At 37.3% G+C, this 19,979-nt stretch overlaps 2 protein-coding genes across 2 annotated transcripts; both read right to left on the bottom strand.

Moving 5' to 3' along the window:
* Nucleotides 1-510: 510 nt before the first annotated feature.
* On the bottom strand, nt 511-18,736 carry LOC139135060 (acylamino-acid-releasing enzyme-like). Its single transcript, XM_070702254.1, has 22 exons — nt 18,603-18,736; nt 17,464-17,684; nt 15,335-15,428; nt 14,890-14,968; nt 14,086-14,234; nt 13,558-13,695; nt 12,456-12,547; nt 12,029-12,069; nt 11,516-11,637; nt 11,032-11,089; nt 9,845-9,948; nt 9,464-9,603; nt 7,777-7,921; nt 6,753-6,839; nt 6,340-6,420; nt 6,018-6,106; nt 5,766-5,876; nt 5,286-5,334; nt 4,734-4,764; nt 4,250-4,352; nt 2,960-3,066; nt 511-1,622 (listed from the first exon to the last, which is right to left on the bottom strand). The coding sequence occupies exons 1-14, from the start codon at nt 18,612-18,614 to the stop codon at nt 6,831-6,833; spliced, it is 1,404 nt and encodes a 467-aa protein (XP_070558355.1). The 5' UTR covers nt 18,615-18,736; the 3' UTR covers nt 511-1,622; nt 2,960-3,066; nt 4,250-4,352; nt 4,734-4,764; nt 5,286-5,334; nt 5,766-5,876; nt 6,018-6,106; nt 6,340-6,420; nt 6,753-6,830.
* On the bottom strand, nt 1,520-6,550 carry LOC139134239 (acylamino-acid-releasing enzyme-like). The gene is made up of 8 exons (XM_070701152.1): nt 6,539-6,550; nt 6,340-6,420; nt 5,766-5,876; nt 5,286-5,334; nt 4,734-4,764; nt 4,250-4,352; nt 2,960-3,066; nt 1,520-1,622 (listed from the first exon to the last, which is right to left on the bottom strand). The coding sequence occupies exons 1-8, from the start codon at nt 6,548-6,550 to the stop codon at nt 1,520-1,522; spliced, it is 597 nt and encodes a 198-aa protein (XP_070557253.1).
* Nucleotides 18,737-19,979: the final 1,243 nt, after the last annotated feature.

The following is a 19,979-nucleotide window of genomic DNA, read 5'->3' as shown; positions in this document are numbered from 1 at the left end:
ACACAATTTTAAAACGGCGGCCGTACTGAAACTGGTGACCGTGCGCGACTGTAGTAGTTTTATATAAACGAAGGGATACAACCAACGTTTATTTGGCAAACTCTTGCAGTGATTGGAAAGCTACAAAACTGGTGAACTATGGACATGCATCAAATGCTGATTTTTTCTACACATTTCTTTGCCAATTTGAGTGTTTATGAACAACACAGGGACTGTGTGGACAAGAAAGTCGCACAGCCGCAAACGAGACAACCCCCTCCCTTTGAACATAAATTGTAGATCTTGTTCAAAAGGATGCTTGCTTATCACAACTTAAACTGCCAAATTCAGAGCCTTTGCGACGGGAAATGACTTGATTTGTAATCATCATCAAAATTATAGCAAGGAGTGAATAGAACTGAGAGTATGTCTGAGCTGGCCATGTTTGGCTGATACTCCCGCAATGGGCGAATGACGTCAATGGGAAAGTGTTGTTCATCATAATCGCTAATCAGCGAATAAAAAATGCTGTTATCTATTAACCATGCAAGTTCTCTTTATTTTAAGTCAATAGATGTCTGACGTACAAATTACAAAACACAGGAAGAGGATTTAAACATAAAAGATGTTTACAATGACAATATATAGTGTCAGAAATATAGGTGTTATTGTATGCTCCAACGATGCATGACAAAAATGCTTAAACTTTGACTGTGGATGAAATTGACATTGTATGTCAGGTTTTGCAGTCAGAAATTCCATGTGATGCCATTTCATTCTTATTACAGAAGCCGCTTCTATTAAACATCAGGGGGGGGGAAGTGATTACAGAAGATATTAGTAAAACATATAATTAGCATATCGATAGCCTATAAATGTGGGCTCCAAAATGTGAAACACTCAAAATTACACAAGAGTTGTCACCACTGATTATGTCAAAACAAGTTGTCACACAGCAAGTGAATTAGGTTGTGTGAAATCAGAGAAGATGTCAACAATACTATATTGTCACCATCAACATCTGAACAATGCCTAAATTTTGCCCTTTCCAGAAATTTACCCACACTTGGTTTGAGATGGTAAATGGAAAAAAAAACATCATTTGAAAGAACTAATCACAAATTGTACCTTGCTTTACTCAATGTAAAATTACTTGACATTGGGAATTGCCAAACATTATCAGTTCACGGCAAACGTTGAAAGTGGAGCCTGTGCAGAGGGCCTGAATACACTCAAGTCTACATGTACTCTCCACTCTCCTATGGCAGCGTTCAATAACATATACACCCTCAAAGATCTATTGTCATTTGCCGGTATTTTTAGCAATTCCAGACTTCACATACTTGCATTGCCTTTAATTTATACAAATCAATACGATTGCAATATACCTTAAAGATAAAATTACGATGATTAACACAATTACTTCATGATTTGAAATCATGATTCAGAGTTACTTATGATCAAAATGAAACAAAATGGCATTAAAGCTTTCTAAGTTGCTCGTTTCTTTGAAAGAAACAAGCTTAAAGAGTTTGTCACTTTATCCTAGGTGTTCAGAGTACCACTTGAAAGTGTTGACAATGGCGTCAGCCTCAGCATCAACCTTCGAAATCGGATGCTCATCCTCGGGATACACAAGTAGTCTGTGAAATAAGAAATGTAATAAGAAATGTAAAAAATCAAATTTATACAATGTTTTGACATCTGGCCATTTTCACTGTTTTCACACGGTCTGGAATTAGAGAGCATAGTGTCTGATGTACAGACTAAAACCGATCAAGTTGGTGGAAGTTGTATCATCAAGAAGTTGGTGAAAGTTGTATCATCAGAAATTGATGCGCACACTGGTGGTATAATTTATATCAAAATTAATGTGTGTGATGAGACGACATGAAGTATGCAAAGTCTCGGGTAACTTGCTAGACCATGTAATCTATGTCAGTAAACAGGTGATATAAACAATGCTTAAAACTGTACTTGTATATTTTATCGGACAGTCTACCATAATGGCTGATCTCACAGTTTGGTTGGACTTTGACATCACGGAAATTAACAGGAGAGTTAAAGATGATTTTGCATCATTCAGTTGTGATGAAAAAATGAACACACATGACTACACAGCTATTTGCAGCGACTGCCATAATAATTTGCATACCAAATTTGTTATAGGTCCCTACCAATACTCCTCACAATGTTTCAATATCTCCAGGAAAACAGCGAAGAACTTTGATCAGTGTTTTATGAGGGACAGTCAACTACGTCTGTGGTGTACTATCTGTGCTAAAAATCTCCCAGTAAAAATCCCTTCATGGATGAAACCATTCCAATTTGGGTAAAGTGGCATGAATTCAATGGGTCTTGACACATGAATATGAGTATTTTCAAACAGACATTTACTGGTGCAAAAATCAAACATGCACTCCCCATTGTAAGTTCAAGGTCATGCAACTGAATCACTTATTTCAAAGAAAAACATTGTATTTACCATCACTAATTGTCACTGACAAAATGATTGGTCATGAAGGCGGTAAGAAAGACTGACTGTGCATAACACTGTAGTCATATTGATTGTATAATGATATCACTGATGAAAGTTGCTAGGTGTTTTCCAAAGAATATGCATTGTAGGAACATTGCGATGCAAATATGGTTGCTGTATGCATAGAACAACTGTGATATTTTTTGTAGCACGAAGTCTAGATTTACTGTAACAAGCGCCATCTAGTGCTGTGAGTACCAAAGGCAGAATTTGGCATTTGTCACACAGGGGCTTGTATACTGTAACTCTATGATGGCCAAACTGTCTGTTCTCACCATGGTTGCTTGCTTATTTGGCCACCAAGGTACATGTAACACTTGCACAGGCGTACACAGTACGTAATCAAAAGACTGTCAAAATTTAGTGATACCGGTAATTAATGAACTAAAGATGAGCAGCGAAGGCAATGTTTCAGATTCTAATGTGACAAATTTCACTGACCTGACTTTGACCCCTCTGGATTTCAGGGCTTTGTAGAATTCATGACCTTGTTTTGGTGGCACCCTTGCATCGTTGGCACCCAGCATTATCATGGTTGGTGTTATCACCTATAGGTATAAAACAGAGAAATTCCAGATCAGATCTGTTGCTAGCATGGCAAAATACTGTCATCAGTTTCAGAGGAATTCTGCCAAAAGTAAGGAACAGATTTCAACAATTACAACAGATTTCAACAATTACAACAGATCTGGCAAAAGTATACATGTATATAAGGCTATCTTCAAAACATAAAGTAACATTGGTAATGATCACAGATACAAAGAAGCTACAATTTTCATTGGATATGAACTTTGCTACATTGTAGCTATTAAATGTCTCTAGTTGAACACTACGTACATGTATTTGAGTATTCCTTGTAAAATTACCGCTGTGCAATTGCCATTGCAATACTGGCTTGTTGGTGAGATACATCAACATCAAGGGTGTTTATAATGTGAAAGATAAGAAACTTCTCCAGAGTCTGTTTTAAATCGTTATATTCACTGTCTTGGGTTTTTCAAGCATCAAGTCAATTTTCACTTTAAGGTGGAGCTGCATGTTGCCAACAGAGTTTGTTTTTCAAAGCTATATTTCTCATCAAAGATGACAAAGACACCCACTCATACTATATATTTCAAAAAACAGAGAATCTAAAGTTAAGTATGGAAGCAATAGTTTACTCAAAGGATAAAATGGGTGTATAGTTAGGGTAAAAACCCTCAATTTTGGTATTAATGATTTATTTAAGTCAAAAACTTGACACTATTTTCTGAAATGAAATATTTCACTTGAAAGACAAGTGTACGTAGAAATAGCCTCACACTGGTACACCAAATGTGAGCTAAAAAAACTACAATTTTGTTTAGCACTATCTACCCTCATTCTAAAATGGCATGGGTTGAAAGACTGACACTCAAAAAAGTGATTAAAATCATGATTTAGCATAATTAAAATGCCTCTTTTTCAAAATGTAGGAACATCATTGCCAAACAAAATACTACTTTTGTTATAGAACATCTATTGAACATGATGTGAAAATTTCAGAAAATTTGACCCAGCCAGAGTGAAGTTAAATCCTTTGGAAATCTTGACATTGGGATAAAAGATAAGCCACAAAACTGAATGATTTGCATACTTTTGCATAAATTAGATTTTCTTTACAGGGCTTTCATTAAATTTTTGATCAACAGGCATGTTTGGTGCAGCGCCCCCTCAAGAACGTCTGTAAACTTGAAAATGAAGCTACATTACCTTGTGCGCGTGGTGTATCGGTGACTTTGTCAACAGTGATTCACAGAGTTTGGGGTTGGCCAAATCTTTGAAGTCATACTCTAAACCATTTTCAACCATGCACCTATCAAAGAAGTTCACAGTGAACTTCAGCTCAGTCATTAAAGCAATATATGTGTGTGTTGGAGGGGGGTGTAGGGGGGGGTGGGTAAGATGCATGAGTCTAACTGGTATATGATGTGTTGTTTAGGATGACAGTATCGTCATGCTGTTTCTGAACATCTCACTGTCTCAGTTTACAGTTTGTGTATCAGCTGTCGAATGTAAAGATACAGTCTACTTTTCCTCTTCAGTAACTTGCTAAGGCTTGTAAGTCTCTGACCTTTCCTTTGTTAAAATGTTTAGGTGTAATGATGTGAGTTATACAAAAAGTCCATGGGATACATTAAAACGGAGAAAATCATTTTGCTAAATGCAATTCTGACTAAAAGAAAGGTAAACCTACCAGTCAGGGATATCAGTTGAACCAATCATTGCTAATGTATAAAGAAAAAGAAAAAAAAAGATGAAAGCTTCCTATATGTCTGTTATCATACACCACTAGTATTGTACACGTATGAGCATGGAGAGCACATTCAAAAAAAAAAAATTGAACAAAAAAGATATTTTTTTGGTTGCAAACGATGTTCTCTCTCAATTTCAAGATGACGTATTCTGAAAAGGACATACTCAGTATTAGGGATTGGCTTGCAATAAAGTGATTGTGAGACAGTGTCACTGATACACTGATATATTATTCATCAGTAGTGTAGATTACAGCTGGCAAACAGTTCCTCCCATCTCTCCGTCTTCATCGGTCTGTTCCCCAATCCATTCAGTTGGCAATGTTCCAAATGTTGCAGTCTACTTTCAAGCCTACATGTAGTGACATCCCAGTAAGTGTGATGACATCACTGCATTTTGCTTAAACCAAAGATGTGAGTCAAATAGCAACCTCTCGAAATTGACACGTACTTATTTCAAAGAAGCCAAGGGCGAACAATGAACCGTGACTTACACACAATATTAACAACTGGATTCCTAGCCACACAAGCCTTATATTTGCCCTGGAAAAGAAAAAAATGAAAGTCACACACAGTCAATACAACATTTTTTTTTACGGTGCTCCACACTGACCCATAGATACATGTAAACCTCACTGAGTAATGCAAGTCAGATATGATGAAAATGGTAAACCAGATCTTGTTTTATCCTGCAACACTTTGTTAATACATCTTTGTTACTTCCTTACAATACAGGTGTCTGGGATTCCACAAATATGGGACAATGTTTTATCTTGATTTTGGCAATTCAAAATACAGCTACAACTCTGTGAATGAATTCTCATTTTTTGTATGACTTTGAGGCTTTTTTATTTATTTACTGTGTCATATAATAGTCATATCTGTATAGAGTACATGTATCTGTACACTGCAATATTGCATCCTGGGGTAGCATACATGAGGATTCCAACCTTGTCTGAGATTGGATTACTTACTGGAAACTGACCAATCAGATGTGTTACCAAGAAACCGCCATGGGAACCACCGCATAGAAACAGCTTGTTCTCATCTGCCAATCCGTCTGCTACTAATGCATCGACTACATTCTGAAATAAAAGCAGAAAAGGATTCAACAAGAAAGGTCCAAAGTTTTTTTCTAAATCTTTCTGAAAAGGTTGAATAGTTTCCTGTTTCTGTGCGTGCATATATTTAATGTGTGTTCTCAATGGGACATACACAAAACACACCTGTACGTCGTGTACATCTTGACATCCTATGTTGCCGAGCAATGAGTAGACACCAGCTTGACCGAAGCCTATGGACCCACGGTAGTTCACTATGAATAAAATAGTTACACAAGAAAATGCATTATTTCATTTATAGAAACATTATGTTTAGAAAAACCATGAAGTAAAGGGATGGCTATGCTTAATACAAGAATTGTTTGGTCCCTCATTTTGTAAAACAAGACAAACTTATTTCAACAGCAGTACACTATGCACATCACTAATTACTCTGTCTTAACGGTACACACACTGTACATGTAGCTTTGAAAAATATGTTCCTTACCAAGCAGCACAGAGAAACCAAGTCTACACAAGGTGGCTGGGTAGGGATTGTATCCTGCAAGATGGACACTGTGAGGTCCACCTGTAAAGAAATCAACAGGTGTGATCTTAGATGGTGTTCCGTGTGAGGCACAATCTGAGGTGCGTTTATGTGCACTATTATTGATACATGTTTGCATAAATGAATACTATCATATTACACTTGCATACATGTTTACAAACTCATCCGTGAAATGATCACTAAACAGTTACATGATGTACAATGTAAGTCTCGATTCAATTGACACGATGAAGCTAACAACATGTAAGTGGAATAGTGGGGAAAACAACCAAATGACTGAAATTTCATATTGCAGATTTGCTGATGCCCTGCACAGTAGAGATTGAATGCATTTTAGGTTTCTAAAAACTTACCATGTGGCCACACTACCAGTGGAGCAGGAGTTGATGAATTCTTTGCTTCCGTCGGTCTCAGTAGGACTGCTTCATAATCTAGCCCGGCTGTGTCAACATTTCAAGAAAGTGAAATGTCAGAACTGACTTTGGGAACATCCAAGCCAATGTACAGCACGTATAACATTCTTTAATCAAAAACTTTGATAGGTGAAGAATATATGTTGTGAAATGGATGAAATGATCATTATCGAGAAAAGATACAGAAAGATCAAATTTTTTACAGAAATAATTGTACATGCATATACCCATGATTCCTAAACAACACTTTCCGGTTTTTCTACATTGCCAAATGTGCAATATAAATTGTGAAATATAACACTTAATTGACTCATCTCAACTCAACATGCAGCTACAGCAACTTGGACTGTTTCACAATGACTGAAAATCTCCCTTGTACAATTTTTGGTTAATGTACGACTCTGTATATCAATTCTAGCAGTGATCATGCATCGTTTCATGATTTTTATAAAGTCTCTGTTTGTGATAATAAAACACAATAGCAGTGATCACTTTCGTGTATTGTTCTAATCTTCCAATCAAATACTTACTGTATGTGGAACATATGAACATTGTACATATGAAGCATGTACAATGTATATACATGTAAGATGTTCACTTATCCTCAGAATATTTTCCAATATTGCCGTAATCAAGGCAACATTCCTGCAAATGCTCTAAGCTTACTATTTTTTAATGGCTATTGGCATATTGTGCATCACTATATGTGACAAATAACAAAGGTGCTTGTTCTGTTATTAGCTCTCTACAATTAGCAAAAATAAGTTTTTCTTCTGTATCTCTGTGTCAGAATAATGCACGTTCTCTCTGTCACATTTTATTCACCCAAGTTTTCATGCCTGCCCTTTTAAATATTGTGAATTTTGAACTGTAAGAATTCAACCTCCATGTACCGGTACATGTACTTAGTATGGAATCTGGTTGCAAGAGTTTAATCAATGAAAGAATGGACAAAAGTACTGACCAAATCTTGGCTCCAAGGCATCGACTTTTGGTTTGAAGGATTTGATTTCCCACGAGATGTCACTGAACTGGACCACTTCTTCATCGAATGGTTTCCAAGTGCTGTTGACTGGTGCATCGTCGTTTGGTGCCAGCTTGCCCAGTACCTGTGAAAAGTTAGACAACAGAGCTTGGTGTCTCTCCTCAGTTATGTTGGAACTCTCTTCATCCACATGCTATGGAGTTACCATGATGTGATGTGCATGAGGTACTTAACAACAACGAATAACGGCACATTACTTCTCATTGTGGTACGTCAAATGAAGACATACAGTACCAGCATCACATACATGTACATGTACATATGGCAAACCTTGTACAAGCACTGATCTAATCATAGTGTACACTGAATTTATGGCATCAAGTACATAACTCACTTGCTGCCAAAAGAATTTGAACAAATTTTCTTCATAGCTGCAGCAAGTCACTCAATCTAATGATATCTGATTTTTTGTGGTTTTTAACCATCCTTCATGGTAATACATGTAAAAGTATCATTCACATAATTTCTGGAAGTATATTCACAATAGTTAAAATCATGTCGTCTGGCAGCTCTATCTGATAGGTATAAAATTTAAATTGCACAGAATATGTAGATTTTATACTATACATGTGGCATATTCAAACAACATTTGAGGTCACATACACCGACTTTGCATTCATCATCATAGTAAGAAAAACATCAGGGTGGGATTTTGATGACAAAAATTTCTTTTATAATTTTTCTGTGTATATTCTGTAATTCAATCTGATGTAAAACAGCATGTCAGGATTTGATTAAAAATACCGCAACTATACGGTGTCGCTCAAATTTGATCAGAATTGGTATATACCAGTATGGGTTACCATGATCAACAATAAATATTGTTTCTATCTGTTCAGTGGAGGAAATTCTACGTTGATGTTATGACAATGATTTCTGCACAGTACAACCAGAAAAACAGTAAGAAATATTTAAACCAGAAAAACAAGAATGACAAAAGTAATTAAGGTCTAACTTTAGGTACTGGAGGTCAACTTTAGCAACATGCATAGCAGAAACAAGCCCCTCTTAGTTTAGTATAAACAGTCTTCCCCCATCTACTGTCTATGGTTGCAGCTGGTCTGTTAATATGTAACAGTTCATAAACAATGACAGGAAATGAGTCAAGATCAGTGGAGTTTGCCTGTTTCTCACTGGTATGCCTCCTGCACATTTGCAGGATTTCACTTTTTCTTACCTCATTTGCACATTTTGACACTGATGTGTTAATTTGAACAAATTCAATTCTTAACCCCTGCATCTACCTGTACACCAAATACTGAGATGGTAGCTTTGGCGGTATGGGAGCCTTTGTGTGTGACAGACATACATCTGCACATACCAACAAATATACAGACATACAGACATGCAAATCAGATGCAAATGAACTGATTCAGCTTATACCATAACCTCACATTGGTACACCAAATGTGAGCTCATAAAAATGAAGATATTTTCCCAGCTAAAACGGTCTCACACACACACAGTTGTGGCACCGAATTGAAACCAACTGTAAACATCCATACAAACACAGGCTACTCACTATTACAGTATGACTGTGTGACATGGTGACTCTGTGTTAACTTACCAGAGTACAGGATCTGGCTGTTGGACTGTTTTTACTTACCATGGTACAGGGTCTATTTGGTGAACTGTAAGTAGCTGCCATGCAGTCATTGTAGATATCATGAGGGTCCAACACCCAATGTCAGGGTCATTGGTCAGTCTGATCACTTTATGAGTGTCTGTATTCACTGAGATCAACTCCTGAACACCAAGCAAAGGACATCCAAGATATCATTTATGATTTTTGACAATGATTTAAAACACATATTACATATAATGTTCATATTCTCACATCAAATCCTCAGAGAAGCCGTTGAAAAAAAAATCACTTAGTGTACAATGTATTACAAAGTGTACCTAGATACATGTACACAAGTGTATGTCAAGGGACTATGAATAGCAATTACATGTACTTGTCCGTGATGTGTGTCCATACACTGACCTGTTTGCTTCTCCACACTGTTGGCAGAACAACTCTTATGTTATCAGTTGACCAGCAGCGTTGTGGTAAATTTACAAGAAACAGCCCTGGAAAGGCATCAGCATCTGAAAAAGGTAAACTCAAGGTAGTAAAGTACATGCATATGTCTGTATATGAAGCACATTAGTACATGTACATACATTTATGAGTGAGTGCTTCCTGCTTATTCATTTGTGTTGTCCACATGTTTGAAAACTTTTCCTACTGTATGTGAGGATCACTGACAATGCTCTTTGACTTGCAATATTACCGTTAAGTTACCTTAACCAACACTATATACACCTACTGTATGTTGCGGGTACATGTACCGTATGTAAGCAGTCTGAAATGGGCATACACAAAGTGCGCCCTCAAAGTTCACTGGTGTATTTCACTGTGCACTATCATTCTGTGCCTCCAATCTGTGCCTTGTAAACTGAGCTATCATTTTGTGCCGTTCACAAGTCTAGCATGACTGAAAGTCTGCTTTAGATGGCTGATTTCAAAGGGATATTTGTTTTCTCTTTTGAAATGTTGACAAATGAATGGTTCTCAGAAATGGCCATATGACAAAGCATTTTCAGAATCATAGTACATGTATGTAACCACTTTGCTGGCTTTTACTGTGCACCCTACACGTATATCAGCTACTTTGGAATAATCTGACATTTGTTTCAGGGAAGAGGCAGTTTTCTGGTCTTTACATCTAAAACCACTGCAGCTAGCGGTTAACTGCCCAGCTGTTATAATGAGCAAGCTTGCACATAGGACAACCACTACAACTGTGGCCATTTAAATGTGTCAACTGACTATTGTTGTCTCGATCTTGGTTCTGCAGTCAACAATATCAAGAATTGAATAAACACTTGTTGCAACAGCAGCGATTACCAACATGAATTTAAGAAAACAATGGCCCACTTTATGCCAATTTCAGACTCTTTACCTAGCTCTATATTAAGTTGACGGAATTATTTCAACATTTCATCGCAGAACAATTCTATTCTTCCAGTTTTCAATTACATTTTTACCTTGATACATACATCTTGAACATGTTGGTTTATTATTCAGTGGCTTTTGCAGATGTGATCAATAACAAAGTACGCAAGTTGTGACTTTTTTATATGATTTGACGATAATACAATTATGATTGTAAAAAAGCTGTACAGTACCTGATGGTTTGTCAACAACTGGTACCACTGTTGAAGTTTGCTTGGTTTCCCAGTTGTACTAAAAACACAATGAAAAGAGGTGGTACTGATCACTGTTTTGTTACCCAACTGTAATTGAGCCTCAAAAGTGTACTTGACAATAACAAATATCAAGTGTGTAATTGTTTATTTTGGCAATGGTACAGTCCACATATACCACATGTGCACACAGTTGATACGTATTTATGAGAGAGTTGATACATGAGTAAAAAGATAAGTACATGTAACTGACAGAATTATTGCATCAGACAAGTGATAACCATATGCCTCTCTCAGTACACTTCCTGATACATGTATTAACCTGATAATAAACATCACTTGTTTTGCTATATCATTTTAAGCTCTTAAAAGAAATGGTTGACCAAACATGAGAAGGTGTTTTTCTGACATGACTTGATGAGAGATAAACTGAAAGAGGAGTTTTGATAATTTTGTGCTGACTCACCATCATTAACTCACAGCTAGAATAGTGTGGCCCTCCCATCTTACTCTGCAGGTACACCAGTCTGGTTTTATCAGCGTTGAATCTCGGAGATCTCACCGATTTGTTCTCCGCACTCAGCATTTCTACCAATGAACAAACTTTGGTCAAGTGACAGTTGATTGTTAGATTTTTCCTCACTCTCGCTGTTATCTGTGAGTTGGTGCCACATTAATGAGTTCTACTACCCCATACACTTATATGTACTGGTAATTTGGAGAGGCACTGTATGGAAATTTTATGTCAAGAAACTTTGAGAGTAAAATTTAGTGTCAGTTTGCAGCACGTGTACAGTGTAGGATTCAGATCCTGGATTCAGCGCACATGTAGCTTATAAACTTTCATATCATTTAATTGCAGATATGAAGAAATTTGAGGTGGAAATTTCAGAGACCAAAAATAAATCACAGAGACAATATGGTATTGTGTTTGCGTGAATGTACACCAATAGGATTTTTAAAAGGGTTGAATTCTCACCACATTTGCCACTTTCTATATCAGCATGGAAAACCACACTCCTGTCAGATAAATGTAAAATATACCGTACTGGGAATGAAGGATGATGCAACTTAATAGACATGTACAGTTGATTGTTGAAGAAAGAAAAATGAGAAAATATTGTCTGGTAAAATGGATGAAAGTTATCTTCATATACCGGTAAATGGAACATTGACACACCTGATCCTCAGTTTCATTTGAAAAAGTTGTTGATAGGGCAGTCTTCAAATAAAATGTATGGCACGCCAGATTAAAATTTCTGTATTGAAAATTCATGCATTGAAAATTCCACATGTAGAGGAATTTTGTGCTGAGATTTTGTACATGTGTATATCTTCAAACATGACAGACAGGGAAATTCTTCCACTAAGGATGGTTTGTCACAGATCAAAAGAGGAATTCTTACTTCCTGTTTGTGCAATAGATGATTCCGAGTCTGAAAGGTTCATGCCACCAACCTACAAAGACAATGCCTTTGTCATTGGGACTCCATAAAGCCTTGTAAGAAATGAGAAAATCAGTGTCATGACATGACAGTTCTTTTGCCATTAACCAAACAGAAGAGCATTATCTGAAAGGCTTGTTTACATTGTAACTAGAGTTGAAAACAGTTACCCACGGATGAGATGTGAAGATCTTTTGAAGTAATGTCATTTGACTGTAGGTCTTACAGCATACATGTGGGGAGGAGTAAATTCATATCTACTGTATATTCTTTAAAAACATCTGCTGTAGGAACTTTTATCAGCAGGTATTAACTGTGAGTACAATCACACAGAATTGTTTGGTAGAAGTCCTGGTACAAAGTAAGTCAGTCTAATTTTTGAATATGATCCACTTATCACTGTACTGGAGATATCCCATGATTCATTCTGATTTGTACCAGTGGAGATTCATTGGGGAGTCTGCCATGTCTCCAATGTGTAGAAAAATATGAAATTCATAGACTCGTTTTAAATTTTCTGAAAACGTACTTTTGAGTACACAAATCTTCTTAAGTCCCATTTTGAATGATATTGAAAGTTTTGCCATATTGAGAGAGAAGATAGCATTTTTTTCCACTGATTGTGTCGTCAGCCATACAAAATAATGTGATGGAAAGTAGGGAGACTATTTGCTACCTGTTTCATGAAACGAAATGCTATTGATTTTTTCCCAATGGGAAATGACAAGAAAAGTTTACATGCTAAATTTTCTCAGAGAATGACCTCTTCAGTTTGTCATAATTTGCTTCAAGAAAGTATGGCATTTGTAGTACCTGCAGAATGTGACTTTTATGGTTATTTAATGATTATTTTGAAATTTATACTGAAATGTCCAAATGCACTATTACTAAATGCTATTAAAGAATTATTCAGATGCTTCACATTATTGCTTAAAAGCAGAAGTGAAAAGTATGCTTCATTGGTACAAATCAAATGGAATTGTGGGTAATTTATTGTATTGTGTGCTTATGCTAAAAATATGGGAGAAAATTTTGCCCTTGTCAAAAATAAGGTGTTACTTACCTGCCCGGCTGAGATGTCTTCAGGCAAACTGTCAAGGACCTTCACAATCTCTGAGTCAATATCAACAATACAGATTGCTGGATGACTCTTCGAAGTGAACTGCTCACCCCAGTTATCCTGGTAAACAAACTGCTCTCCCTGAAGTACAGAACAGATGTAACAATAACAACACAAAGTGACGCTTTGGGCGTACAGTGATTCATTACGGCTGGGGAAAATATCCCAGCATTCAAAGTAACTCAAGTGACAGGATCATGTTCCCGCTAAAATATATCACACAATTACCTTGGCCTCTGACCCGAAATGATTGATGACACTAAACCTGGTTACATAAAATTAAACTGACAGAATGTTTGAACAGTTGACATGTTTTTGAAAGCGAACCAAAATGAGTGTAGGGACTTTGTCATGAAATTGAAAGGGCTGCAGACTAGTCTGTTTCATGAACAGTGAAATCATGGCATTATCACAGGGTGTCCTGATAATTGTTCAATTATCCCTGAGCTCTGACCATATATCAACATTTACCTTCACTGGCTCATCTTTCTTCGCAGTTTCATCACCGCCATCTTCCTTTGGTTTCGTCTCAAAATATGACACCGTTTTTGGCCGTTTCTTCTCGGCTACGTAGAGCAACTGTTTCTCACTGGATGACCACTCCAAGCACCCAAACTGACCTGTAATGTAGAGAAATACACTTTCAAAGTAAAGCGCTTCAAAACAGCAGCGTAACAAATCAATAATGCAGTGTTTCACATTATCAGAGTTACTTAAAAATCTCTTAAGTTTTCCGAGGGTGCGCTAGTCACAATGCTGAAATTTCCCTTTTGGTATGTGAATGTTCTATCATTTTGGCACACAGAAATACATTACTATACTCAATAAATACTTGTACACCATTCACAAATGTGTGTGTATGAAGTTCTAGAACATTGGCATAACCACTGCAAAGGCCCACACTTTCCTATCTGCGATCATCAAAACAAGCTAGCTTACTAAATTGTTTTGGAAAAACGATAAACTGGAGACTCATTATTGTAAATGTACTGTAATACAACCACCAACAACTGGTACTTTAGAACTGACTGTACAGATACACCTTGATAACAAGACTGTTACCAACACTGTATAACAACTTTGAACACAAACGTAACAAGCTCAGCCTAGTACCATGTACAGTAATTCTTTATTCCTCCTCTGAATTCTGTTTTTAACAGGTGGCTCAAGTTTCTACTTTTTCCCCCAGAAAGTAATGAACAACTTATTTTATTAAGTACATGTACGTCATTCACAGAATTGAAGATCAGTTCAGCACAGATGTGAGATACTTACCATCCTGATTATAAACCTTGCCATGTTTTTCCTGTGCTAGTAGATCAATATTCTTGACTTTATGAGTTTTGCTCCAGACCTAAATGAGCACGACAACAACATAAGTGAATCCTACTTGATATGGGAGTAGGCAGCTGCAGGCCCTAGTCGCTTGGCTTTTTTTGGTAGCAGCTACTGGCTGGCCTGTCTCTAATTTACAACTAATTCAACGATTTTCTAACTGTATCAGTGTGGAAAAGCTCTATCCTAACAACATGTAGATGTGATTTTAATTCATAGTAGCCATATTTAATAATTACTGATTTCCGGTACAATTTCCTTCCACAATAATTCTTTGATATTCCAATGTACTTGATGGGCCCAGGAGGAAAACTGAATACTGCACTGCCTGACATGAAAAATTTCACAAGATCTCAAGCTAACATTGAAGTAAGAACTAATATACCTCAAGATAATGCTTCTCTTCGTCGCCCTTCTTTGGCATCACCTTACGAATAATGGCAGTTAGTTTGCCAGAAGGGGAAGTGTTCCGTATCAACCTGAAAAAGTACACCAATCAACGAACATTAAAAGCCTAGAAGTCATGTATTTTGATGATTCAAATTTACAAGTCAGCATTTCTTCATCCTTTCACTTAACCAGATTGCAAGGTCAAACAATGCCATTTAACATGGTTGGATATCCTAAAATATAATTACAAATATTGGCACACCTTAGGGTTGTCAACTTTTAATTCCTTGTTTGGGTGTCAAAGCCCCTCCCCTAAAAACAAAAACAAATTAACTTAAGGTGAAAATAGTTTCAGGAAAACTGTTGTTAATCATGTATGGAGAATACCAACCTGTCTCTAACGCACAAATTGTGCAATTAAAGGGGCAAAGTTGGCCATTTTTCATGAATTTTGTTTGACATTTATATCATTTGACATGTTGAAAGATAATGAATGGGTGACCATGCATATATTCAACCCCGGTTTTAGACACTATACACAAAACCAGCGCGAGAAAGAATTAATAGTGATGACCAATTATTCATTCTCACATTGGTTTCATTTAATTTGTCTTAAATCGGGGTTGAATATATGTATGGTCACCAATTTATTCATTATCTTTCAACATATCAAACAATATAAGTAGTATCTCGTATCAAACGAAATTCATGAAAAAAGGCCGACTTTGTCCTTTTAATCTACACATGAATATATATGTACAAACTTTATGTTACCCATAAATTATACCATTTCAATGTTCTAGTAGTCTGTTTTTCTATCAGAGTTGAAATTATTTGCTTGTTTTTCAGGTTGTCGTAATTTGTGTCCCAGTTTTACTCGATAAATTCTGAGATAATATGGCATCAGAGCCGTATGATGATTTTTTTTATCTCATTTAAATACGGAACATGCAGTTGAGTCTACGCGTTCAAAACCGCCAACGAGTACATGTAGAGTGTCTGTAATGTCATTCTTTCTCTTCTGTCTAGTTGTTCCCTTTCGTTCTGCTTTCATGTCATTTTTCTTAATTTTATTTTTTGTTAGAGCAGAATTTTTATTGCGATTTTGACACATGCGAAACATATAGGGTCTTACCCTCTCCCCCTATACTAAGGAATTACATTTTTAATCAGATCTTATGATCAATGGCCCCCTCATCAGCAAGTTGGACAACCATAAGAGAAAATACATATGAGAGAATAGATCACTTGTAGGCCTAGTGAAAACCCCCCATTTCAGTATTTCAGTCATTTAAAACGTAAACACCTAGCTTCCCCAGGCTCTCCCGTATTTATCACAAGTATGATTCTGATGAAGTTTATAATGGTCAGAGAGAATTAGTGTGACAAATGATAGTTAAATATATCTCTAGCATTTTTCATTTAGTTTTATTGATATGAATTTACATCTTGACTATGCCAGTCATGGAATCATCAAGCATCTGAGACTAATTTTAGGAAAAAAATGTCTCCCAAAAAACAAATGTTGAATAACAAAATGAACTACAAGCAGACCTATTGTGGGACATCTATGGAGTACTCAGTGAGCACAATAACCAATAGGAGCTAGCCCGAAAAATGGGTGACATATCAAAAGTGTACAGAAACAAGAAATCTGTTTATCAGATGACTCACTTCCTGCATTCTAGGAAATGGTTGGAGTTATTGCTTTTCCAACTCTAGTTTCATTTTCCACGTAAAGCACACTCTTTCTGATGCAACTGATGGATGGTGTTGCATTTCTGCTGAGTCACTATTTACATATCATTGCCCTCATTTCATCATTTCCTTTGTCCAAAAATCAAGAACCGGCACAAATTTACAAACCCATGTTCTACTTTCTGATGTATCAACTAGTTTTATTATTCTAGGTGACCTACAGCTTTTGGACTAAATATGGAGTGCATCATCATTGTAATGCTGAGACCCTACGAGAGTTTTAGATAAAAGATACACATTTCACTGTTCTTTGTGTTCTCAGACCCACCACCGAAACCCCATGCTAGATATCTGCGCAGTGTCTGTTATTGCCCCTTTTCTGAAAAACTCACTGCCTTAGCAAGCCTTGAGAAAAGTATAACTTACTCTGAACCAAGCTCTACTGGAACATCATTTCTGATGATATTATGACCGCACAAGACGGTGTGGTTCCTCTCAAACTTGATGTTTTCAGATCTCTCCAGATCCCTTTGTGTCCACTGTGTGCTCAAGTTGCAGGTATTTTCCAATTTCAACAGGCGACCACTGACGACTGAGGCAGGTCTGGCACATTCTCTGTAAACTTTGATACAATCTCCGATTTCAACCTTGGATAATAATTATAAGAAAAGAGTAGTGGTAAAAGTTTAATGAAACAACGTCGATAAGTAAAAAACTACGATACTATGATTGGAATTGCAGATTATATTATGTCCTTCAATAGTTCAGAGAGAGAGAGAGAGAGAGAGAGAGAGAGAGAGAGAGAGAGAGAGCCTCGGAGAGGGAGAAAGCACAAGCTTTCGATTCGATGCAGGCAAACCGTTACTAATGCAATAGAATAATACTGGTTGCATCAGTGATGGTTTGCTTGTATTGAGTCAAATGCCTGTGAGAGTGTGTGTGTGTGTGAGAGAGAGAGAGAGAGAGAGAGAGAGAGAGAGAGAGAGAGAGAGAGAGAGAAGTGTCACGTGAGAGTGAGAGAGGCAGTTAAATTCAGACTAACATGAAAGCTAATCAACCATTGGGGTTGATGCAAAACGAAAACTGTGGGAAGCATACACACTCGCCGATTTACAGGCCTTTCTACAACATTCGACCATCCATGCTTTTTATTCGACAATGGTCGCACCGCAGGCCTGCACTGGGAGGTAGGATTACGATATTACGGTACCGTGCATGTTACGATTGAACACGCTGTAATTGGGCATCACAAAGACAAATTTGAGAACCTACCTCCCGAAACCTAAGATCTAATTAGAGAGCCCCCTACTTTATACCAGAAGAACATCTTTTACTGAGGATGCAGAGCACAGCATCGCCGGGGGGGGGGGGGGGGGGGGGGAGGGTAATAATACACCGACTGATTCAATAAATTTCTCACCGGTTCGAACTGAAGGTTCGCACCGTCTGCATGTCTGTTTGTGAAGCAAATGTCTAAAACTGCCAAAGTTACACATTTCATTGGACAATTCAAATCAGTCAAAAAGTGCCACAGAAGAGGAGCCCACGCCACACGCACAACTTACCTTGGTGGCCATTTTGCGAGTGATGCATGCGCATTCACATGCAATTCGCAATAACAGTCTGGAGGTCAGAGGTTATTAGGACACGCCTCCTTATTAGCACAAACTACTATCCGACGAATAGCCGCTTTCGATCTGTGGTGATGCAGAACGTATGATCAACATGAACTTTCATGAAACCAAATTTACCTAAACAACGAGAGCAAGACTTTTACATCACGAACTGTTTTTTAAACGTTAAACTAAGTACAACATTTTCAGTACAGCTTTTATCTTATATGTGGCTATTCTTCTTTGCTTATCACGGGGTTAGTAGATCGACTCGGCTGTTCGGCTGTAAAGGGAAAATGGAAATATCGTGTAAATCATTCTGGTGAAATGATTACAAGGGTAGTCGTGTGACTTCCTACGTCATCACACCATGTAAACGATGACATTGCACATATTACGACGCGCTTTCACTGTTTACGTGACCGTGCACATACTGTAGATGGCTGCAATAATTCATAGCCCGCGGCCACAGGCGTGATGTTTTCTGGTAGTTTCTAAAAGTATAGTTTATGCTACGTTCCGACGTTCTCTTCCGTAGCCTAATCACCTGATTAGGCTACGGAAGAGAACGTCGGAACGTAGCATAACTATACTTTTAGAAACTACCCAGAAAACATCACGCCTGTGCCCGCGGCCGATGGGCCAGCGCATAGCCGGCGCTTTTAGCAACACGAAATAAATAAATAAATAAATAAATAAATAAATAAGTTAATAAATAAATAAATAAAATTGACAGTGGTCTGCACCACATGAAGTATCACTTGAAGTATAGCGTCTTGAAAGAACGTACGCGTTGGGCTGATACACACATGGTTTACCCTTGCCACGGTCCCTCAACAAAAGGGACCGTGCCCTTGCATAGGAGTTGGGTGAAATGGGGCTTCTGTGGCAAGGCCCAGGCTTCAGACCAGTTGATGGGAACACCAGCACCGTCATACGTGCGGAGTATCTAAAAAGTAACCCTCATATACGAGTGATCAATTTTCCTAGGAAATATATATTAAAAGTGCAGTGCAGTGAAAATTTGGGTGAATGAGAGTTCATTGCGAAACTCCCGAAGGCAGTTTACTTTCTTAATTTTAATACGTGTCAACAATTTCTGTAGTATATATAGTTAGCCTTGTCCGTAGACTGCAATTTAATGACAGTTTACTCATGTATGATGCTCACTATTTTGGATTGCAACATCACTAGAGACAGCTTATACCGCACGCCGGGTTTAGATTTTTGAGGATTGTTCAATCTTGTCCTGTATTGTAGTGTGGTTTAATTTTTGCCTGCTTTGAAATTTTTTGTCCTATGGACGGTTTTTAACCAGTCTAGATTAAA

Source organism: Ptychodera flava, chromosome 6 (assembly GCF_041260155.1).
Source record: "Ptychodera flava strain L36383 chromosome 6, AS_Pfla_20210202, whole genome shotgun sequence".
In the NCBI taxonomy this organism is placed as follows: Eukaryota; Metazoa; Hemichordata; class Enteropneusta; family Ptychoderidae; genus Ptychodera; species Ptychodera flava.
This window is presented reverse-complemented; position numbering and strand designations above follow the sequence as displayed.